At 31.9% G+C, this 9,769-nt stretch overlaps 1 protein-coding gene across 1 annotated transcript in view; it reads left to right on the forward strand.

The window, feature by feature from the left end:
- Positions 1–6,790, forward strand: part of skap2 (src kinase associated phosphoprotein 2) — a 41,996-nt gene extending 35,206 nt beyond the window's left edge. The window contains 2 exon segments of the mRNA XM_056475308.1: positions 4,475–4,577; positions 6,589–6,790. Coding sequence (XP_056331283.1) covers positions 4,475–4,567 — 93 coding nt within the window. The 3' untranslated portion in view covers positions 4,568–4,577; positions 6,589–6,790.
- Positions 6,791–9,769: the final 2,979 nt, after the last annotated feature.

Raw genomic sequence — 9,769 nt, forward strand, 5'->3', positions numbered from 1 at the left:
AAGATATACTTAAAAACAAGGGGGACAATGATCATTGTTGTAATCTCACTAGGAAACTTTGTGGCCAATCAAACAGCCTGGGGCATGCATATTAATAATCCCATGTACAACTAAACAGTCTGTGTTTTGTTCCGATTGGCCTGTTTTTTACTGGGATTTTACTTTCATGGGATTAAAGGCTGATTTATACTTCTGCGTCAAGCGCACGCGTATGCTCTGGCACAGCCTGTGCGTTGTCGCTTAGCCCTTGCCGTGATCATCGCAGATGCTGATGTGCACCTCTCAAAAAATTTAATTACACATTGCAATGACATGTAGCGCAAGCTCTGTGATTGGTTGGCTTGGTAGCGCTAATGAGTGTGGGCGGGACCGAGAACCCGAGAGAGCGTTTACAAGTGTTGAGTCCCGTGAAGGAGCTCCAGATGCAAACTTTGTTTTGTGTTCACCTTATGATTAAAGTTGTTGCACATTTGCTGATTTCTGCCTCAAAATGAGCAAGTTTTAGCTACTTATACATTAAGGTAGCATTCAGAAAAACAAAACACCAGCGAAGAAACTCGACATAAAGGAACATAAAACTTCACTACCAGCTAGCATTTCGGAAGTGTTATTGCAGAGCAACATAAACAGCACACAGGAGTATAAATGCATGACAACATGCAAGGCACGCCGATCACTCGACACAGAAATATAAATCTACTTTACACGAGAATGAGGAAACAATTGTGTTTGAGGCTTCTGGCATATCATTTCCATGTACTGAATTCTTATTAATTATCTATGCATATGTATATCCAGATTTTTATTATATGGCACTTTAACTCTGTGGTCTTTGAGCAGAGTTTTTATTGCTTCCTTTTCTTTTTAGTCCTGGTCAGAGGACAGAACACACGAGGACAGTCTGTATTGTAGAGGCGCTCTCCATTACAGTGTGTGTGTGTATGTGTGTGTCTGAGGCTGTCAGCAGCTGCATAACCAGACCTGTGTTTTATAGACAGATATGAGAACGCAGCCAGTAAGAGGTTTGCTGGCCAGAGTCGAGCACTATACATTATACAGCAGGAATCACTTAGGCTGCCGGGGTCAAGTAGGGGCCCACAAACTTCATATTTAACTTCAGATGAGGTATGATTCAAACCTCATTGCTCTTCGCGAAGGCATCTTTTTTTTCGACAGTAAGGTGAAGGATGAAGGTAGACGAGCAGTGAGTGTCTTGTCAGCTTTGTGGAGATCAAAGACTTGAATGTCGGAGAGAAAAAAGCCTATAAATGTCAGCCAGAATACCCTGGATTGAGATGTTTCAGGCTTTCGCTGTAGCTGATCAGACTTTTCAAGTGCAACAAATGAGAGACTGTGCATGGGAACTCTAAAGAAAACAGAGCTGAGATTGCAGATTCGCATGAGGCCTTTGGTTAGTGGGGTCCTCACTCACAGTTGAAGTCAGAATTATTAGCCCCCTTTGAATTTTTTTTCTTTTTTTTTTTTAAATATTTCCCATATGACGTTTAACAGAGCAAGAAAATTTTCACAGTATGTCGGATAAAATTTTTCTTCTGGAGAAAGTCTTATTTGTTTAATTTCGGCTACAATAAAAGCAGTTTAAAAATTTTTAAACACCATTTTAAGGTCAAAATTATTAGCCCCTTTAAGGGGCAAACCAAACAAACCATCGTTATACAATAACTTGCCTAATTACCCTAACCTGCCTAGTCAACCTAATTAACCTAGTTAAGCCTTTAAATGTCACCTTTAAAATTAAGCCTTTAAATGTTAAATGTTAAGCTGTATAGAAGTGTCTTGAAAAATATGTAGTCAAATATTGTTTACTGTCATCATGGCCAAGATAAAATAAATCAGGTATTAGAAATGAGTTAATAAAACTATTACGTTTAGAAATGTGTTGAAAAAAATCTGCTCTCCGTTAAACAGAAATTAGGTGAAAAAAAACAAACAGAGGCTAGTAATTCAGGGGGTTTACTAATTCTGACTTCGACTGTAGGTCTTTTATATACTGCCCTACAAAGACAAAGTGCAGTAGCTACTCTAATTAAGTTTTTGCATTTTAGCTGTTTTCTTGGAGTCTGAACAAAAATGATCTCTCTGTGAATGCATAGATAACACTTCAATGGGATATGTCACCCCAGATTTAACATTTCCTCTCACTCCGGTGCACTGGGAAAAAAAAGTTGACTCAACTTAAAATTTTAAGGCAACAAACTTCAGGACATTTTTGAGTTGACTCAACTTTCAACCCAATTACTGCACTTGACTCGATTTAAGTTGAGTAAACTCATAGATGTCCTGAAGTTTGTTGCCTTAAACTTAAAAGTTGAGTAATTTCTTTTACAGTGTGGTTGTAATCGTACATGATTTTTTTTTTTCTGTTGAACACAAAACAAGATATTCTGAAAAATATTGGAAAAAAAGAAGCTGTTTGGGTCTCTATGACTTTTGCCTCAATACTCAATACAATTGCCTCAATTGCTACTCATAAATAGTTAGTAGGGTGGTTGGTTTAGAATGATTTCCAAATAAAAAGTTTTCCTAGCATTTTTGTACTGTAAATATTCTGTAATGAATATAAAAAAGTGAGGTTTTAAATTTGATTTTGTGCCTGAAAATATAGTACCTTTTTGAAATGATATTTTATTAATGAATAATTCTATTTAGCAAAGGAAGAGTGATGAAAATTTTAAAGTAATTTTATGAATACTTTTCTATTGAAATATAGCATATTGATTTTCATACTTGTTTTAAAAAGTTATACATTTATTTTTTTAGTGAGCCTCAAGTACAGTTGTTAGAATGATTAAAAACAGACTTGTTATTTTGAACTCTATTTTAAACTATTTTTTACTGTACTGTACATTTAATTTAATGATTAAGTAAATTCAGCCTTGTTTTGGTGAGACTTTCTTTCTATATTATATTATATTATATTATATTATATTATATTATATTATATTATATTATATTATATTATATATACTGAAACGATTGTGTCTTAAAAATAGTTACTGAGTTTATAGAATTATGAACTATTGTGAATTATTGCTTAAAAAAATAACATTTAAATAAATAACATTCTGTAACTTTTATAGTTATATTTTGTAGTTTTCAAAATATTTTAATATTTCATATTTATTTATTAGTTTTTTTACTATTGATTTTATTATTACTGTTAAAAGCTAACTGAAATTAAATGTTTCAATTAAATGGTGTAAATTAAATCAGATTTTGTTTAAATGTACCTACTGTCACCTGACAATGCGGACACTTTGGTGAGAAAATGTGGTGAGTCAAAGGCAGATTCTGCTTGACTAGTGTATTCAGCATTGAACTCCACTGTGTTTTAAATGGGATTGTTTGTTTTATTGCAATAAGTTATAATTTAAAGCGTTATATTGCATTAGTTAATTATATTTAAAATCCTTTTTTTATACCGTTTTTGAAATATTATAAAATAAATTTGAAAATTACCCATGGCAGTTTTAATGTAATATAGTTTGGTATATTGACCTGCGGCCCGCGGCTCTCGATGATATTTGGTTTTTGGCCTTTTACACGAAAAAGTTTGGCAACCTCTGCTCTATACTATCAAAAGCATTGGAATAAACAAACTTTCAAAGATGTTCTTGATGTTTCCAGGATAAAACAGAAATGAAACAGAAACATAATCATATTTAAACCTAATAATATCAACATTTTTACATTTCTGATCTAACATTTTTCAAATTTTATTATAGACCCTCCAGCATCTGCGTGTCCACACCTCAGTAGTTTCACTTTTCCCAAAGGTCTACTGAGAAGTCAAGTTTTGTGCATCCAATGTCCATTTCAGTCCACTCTCCTTTCATTGTTATCTTTTTTATTTTGTATTTGATCACAATAATTCGTGACAGATCTGCCTCTCTGTAACCCCACAGTTTATCCTGCATTTATGAGAAGCACAGCCATATCACGAATGTGGAGAAAACGCAGGTTCAGTGGCTTTGAACTGAACGACATGAACTGTGTGATCTGTTTGCAATTATGGAATAAAGGAGAGACGGATGGATGGATCTTATCTGCTTCTTATCTTTATGGTTATCTCTTCCGTGAGCTGATCTGTCTCTCTCTAAGCAAAGAAATAGACTCTGTCCTCGATCTCACAGATCTGTTGTGCTTCATAGGAAATATATCGCCCGTTCACGTTCTCTTGTGTAATCTTTATAGGTCCTACGGGCCTTATGTCCTTGAATTGGCCTTGGAGAGAAAGGCTTGGAATTGGGGGGTAGGGGATGTACCGAGTAAGACAGTAGGAGAAGAAAATGAGGCAACAGCTCGAAATGAACTATAGATATTGACGCTTTTGATTCCCCAGAGCTCTGACCTGTGAGGTTTGACCTCACTGATTGTGTCTCTGCTCTGATTAGGCTTAACAGTGAGTGAGTTTAATGAATGTCGGTTATCGGTTTTTCCTGTGTTTCCACAGGAGTACGACATGTTCGGCTGGTGGGTTGGAGAGATGAAAGGGGTCATCGGAATCGTGCCCAAAGAGTATCTTTTGGAGCTGTATGTGCTCTGAAGAGGCTGAGGTGAGTCAGGGATTGTGGGATGGCAGATTCCACATAACATTTTTGGAGGTATAAATAATAAAAAAATTGTTAAATATTTTAGATAGAACATTAGAATTTGTCCTGTTTAAAAAAAAAAAAAGAAAAGAAAGAAAGAAATTCTGCTTAAAAAATAATGACCGTCATACATCCCCCCTCCCCCCCTTGAATTACAGAAGTGTCATTCAGTGTAATTGTTTATATATTAGAAAATTTGGCCAGCATATTTAAAAACAAAAATCATTTGATTACATTTTAAATAACTTTTTTAAAAGTGCAGTATGTAAGTTTGACACCCAGTGATTTAACTAGGTATTGCACTCCTGGATCAAAACAAATGCAAGCGCAGGTTGCCAGATTGCGGACAGACAGTAGCAAGTGATTTAAACTGTGTTCTAAAAAAAGCAACGGCACCGGATAGAAAAAATATTTTCCATATTAAAAGGAGTTTTTGTCCTAACCAACACCTCGAATTGATATATTAGAAATGGCTTCTATTTCTCACAGATGAACAACAGAAAACTTACAATGATCAGCTCAGGTACACCTCATGTGCTTTATTCAGTGTTAAATGCTAACAATCTGAGTTTGAAAGCCATTTTACATGACATTTATTATATATAAATAATATATTATTATATATATTATAATATAATTTATTATTATATATAATTATTATATATTATATATAATATTATTATTATTCATATATTGAAAGCAGCAGCAGATAGTTCACCTCAGATCAACCCGGTGCGCTGAAATATAATTGGCTAAACTGGCATTCGGCAGGTTAAAATAACCAAAACAAAGACAGCATTCCGGCACATAACGCACATTTTCAAAGCAGAATATCTGACTTCGGCATTGTTTTTTAGATAAACCAGAGTGTTCACTTAGCATGTTTCCTAAATATCTGCAAACATATTATGGTGTTTTTATGCTTTAGAAGAGGCAAAAACTTACATACAGCACATTTTTTGTCTATTTTGCATTTGACAGAAAATATTTAATAATTTTAAAGTATACAAATGTTGTATGATCACATATTAGTTTATATATTTATAAATTCAGGTTAATCAGGTAATTTTACGTTTAATGTATGTGTTATTTGTATTATTTTAAAGTTACAAAAAGCATCACAAAACAATCTTAAACTGTGGTACTGTATCTATAATACAAATGCCATATATATCTACACATAATGCTCAGCATGAGCATGAACATGAGTACAACCCTCACAGATCTCTTTTGTAAATGAATATTTTCTGTAGGATGCTTTACAATAATATATTTTGTCATACATTAGATTTGTCAATATCAAAGTCAAATCTGGAACTAACTAAAAACAAAATCACAGTCTAAAAATGTGTACCCAATGAATATGTTAGGAAATATTACTATATATATTTCTAATATTACTATTATTATAATAAGTAAACATATTAATAAACAGGAAACATTAAGAGAAACATTAAAATATCAAATTTGATAAAATTTGTAGTTTGCTTTAATTTATAGCAGTAACTCATTTGAGTTTAAAGGTATTATTTTTCTGTTCTTAAAAGTGTTAGGTGACCAAACTCTCATTTTAATGGATATAACCATTTTATTAAATGATTTGTTTAAATTTGTTTAAATGCACCAAAACTTATTGTCTATATTCACAGAGAAATGGATAAAAATATGACTTTTCGGAAAGGGGTGTACTCATTTATGCTGAGCACTGTGTATACTGTATATATATAATTTTAAAAGTAAAATCCACTGAACTCCTGAGGAATATTACTTTTATATGACCAAATACTGTTTCTGTTTATTGTTAATAATTTGTATTTACTACATTTAAATATCAGACGATAAAAAGTTAAAAAAAAAATCCTGATCAAATTTATGTAATTTTCTGATTATTAGCTAGCAATTCAAAGTGAAACTTGTTTTAATGTACTTCCTAAATCACATGTTTTTACTCCATACATGTTTTGTTCATTTCCAGGGTCCTTTGATGCTTGCTGTTGCAGCTTTATGATCCACAAGCCTCTGCTCTTTCTGTGTGTTTCTAATATATTATTCTATTTAATATGTATAGCAAACTGGCCTGTTTAGAAGCATCAGCCATTCTGAAGTATGTACAATGAAGGATGAGATTTAATATTGGCAACTATTTAATTATCATGTGCTTAGGTATTTTAATAGCAATGAATGAATTATATTATATATTATTATGTCTTTAAAAGCTATAAAGTTGCTCAAAAGCATGAAATGAACGAAATAAAGCATGAGTGTTGATATCATTACACAATGCTCTGGAGTATCTTGCTTCACGTTACATTGTATCCACCAGGTGGCAGCAGTGCATAAGCCTCTCTAAAATTGGTTTTGCGTGGAATTATTCGAAGGCAGCTGTGAAATATCTTGGTTCGAGACCCCATTTGATCCAGAAAACACTAGACAGGCTTTACATAGACCGTAAGTGCTGTTTGTATACAGACAATCACGATGTCGCAGTATGTAACGACGTGAAGGGAAAACAAAATCCCTGACCTTTTTATGCATAACATAACAAACAAATCAAATAGCAGTTACTTCAGATGTGGAATTAATTATCTGCTGTAGGAGAACTGTTTGGCATATCGGATCGGATCTTCATGGACCGCTGCTTTGACCTCCACAAATATCTGGGCGCTGAAGTGAGAAACTTAATTAAAACAATGTCAGATGTTCCTTCTCTGCCAAGAGGAACCAAGCGTTATCTACTATTAGCATATTAACTTGCTCAGTCAAGCGTTACACAATAATACTAAAGACATTTTAATTTGATCATTATATAATACTGTATTATATACCTTACCAGTTGATTACAATTAGACTTAGACTGTTGTTAAAGTAGGGGGAATAGGCCTATACAGGGCGATTTTAAATGATGCCATGTTCAATAGCTATAGGCCTCTAAATCATAACTTTCTGTAGTACAGACATCTGTACTAAAAGATATTACGGAGAAATGAATTTGTGTCATGTTTACAAACTAACATTATAAGGCGATTTAATATTACATCATGAATTATTTTATTAGGGTTAAATATTCTTTATCTTATATTCTAAATCTCAGTCATGTAAACACTAAAAATCTATTCAAATTAAATTCATTTAAATAATCATAAAGTAAACTGAAGTAATTAAAATTTACTCTACACGTTTATTTAAAAATGTCTTATACTTTTTGTCATTAAGTCTGCTGGTTGGCTTAGGTGTTACTGAGGTTTATTTTACACAAACTTTGCAGAACGAATAGTAAATTTAATGACTGAAGATAGAAATAAATGTAATATTACTTATATTCAGCTATATATTACATTATATTCATAGCAGATATTTTTTTATCTATTTCTTATTTAAATAAAGCCATAAAACAATTAAATTAACTAAAAACTGCTGCATTAATAAAGAATTCATTTAATTTGCCATAAATTTAAATAAAAGAAAAATTTTAGTAATATGACCTCACTCAGCTGAGATTTTCATTTTTACTGTAAATGTAAAAACACCTGTTTGTCATACATTTTCAAATGAACAATACAAATAAACAAATAAATGAAACGGAAAATAAGACATAATAGGAATTAATATTAATGAACTAACATGTGTTATATTACAATTATTGTTTATAATGGATTTTTTAAATGTGTATTTAATTCTTATTAAATAAACCAATGTGGTATTAATCTAGAATTTGCATTTATTATGTCAGCAGAATTATGTCAGAAAATATTATGTCAGAAAAACATTTGTCTGAAAGGTCCATTTGTTGAATTTAAGTTACATCGCATCTACATTCCAACTAATTCTCATTAGATTATAAGTAGACTGTTAGGTTTGAGGTTAGGGTTTGTGTAAGTATTAAGCAGACCAATCTACTAATACTCAAATGGACCATCAATATAAAGTGTTACCATACTACAGTTGAAGTCAGAATGTATTAGTCCCCTGTTTATTTTTTCTGTTTATTACAATTTTAGTATAACAGAGAGATTTTTTTTCAACACATTTCTAAACATAATAGTTTTAATAACTCATTTCTAATAACTGATTTATTTTATCTTTGCCATGATGACAGTAAATAATGTTTTACTAGATATTTTTCAAGACACTTGAAAAGTCAGACATTTAAAGGCTTAACAACATTAATTAGGGTAACTATGCAGGTTAGGGTAATTAGGCAAGTTATTGTATAACGATGGTTGTTCTGTAGATTATAGAAAAAAAATACAGCTTTAGGGGGCTAATAATTTTGACCTTAAAATGTTTTTAAAAATAAAAAAACTAAAAATAAAATAAATATATATATAGGGATGTTCCACTCGATCGACCGAAGATCGGTATCTGCTGATAATCACATTTAATGACTCGATCTGTACTTGCTAATCTAGCCGATCTCATGAACCAGTCGCAGGTGTTTATGCGTTTACAAGTGGAGGAAGATGCATGTGCACACCTGGGTTATATATACCAGCAGCTACTGTATGTATTTAGGCCTTTTTACATAAACAAATAATTTTGTGTTTTTGATAATATTCAAAATGAAGTTCACTAAAACCTGGCTGAAAATTAGATGAATTAAAAATCCTTTTAAAATTCTATGTGTTTAACATTATTTAATAATATAAACTTCTTGTAATTTACTTATTGTAGTAAAACAGTATTTTATAAGCCTATTTCCTTTTAGTAAGTTAAGGGATTTATAGGTGTGCATTTTAACTTCTTAGGCATTAAATGTGTGCTCCAAACTTTTTCTTGATTGAGACATGTTGAATTCTTCTTTCATCATATACAAAGTTTCCAAATTGCATTGTTAGTAAATTACCTTATTTTTTTTCTGTGCTATCTATTATATTCTGTAAGCAGCTTCTGGCCATGACATGTTCACACCCAAATTGTTAAAAGAGGACCTGCTTAAGGGATTATATGCACTTGTCCTTTATTTATTCTTTATAGGTAAGGAGGATCTCCACTTAAGTATCATACTAGGAGAATTAGCTAATGCATTATAAGCTTGAAGCATCAGAATCGATCACCATATCAAGGTATCAGTACTCTGTATCGGCTGCAAAAATTCTGATTGGAACATCCCTAATACAGTGTATATATGTATATATATATATATATATATGTATGTA

This window comes from Danio aesculapii, chromosome 16 (genome assembly GCF_903798145.1).
Source record: "Danio aesculapii chromosome 16, fDanAes4.1, whole genome shotgun sequence".
NCBI lineage: Eukaryota > Metazoa > Chordata > Actinopteri > Cypriniformes > Danionidae > Danio > Danio aesculapii.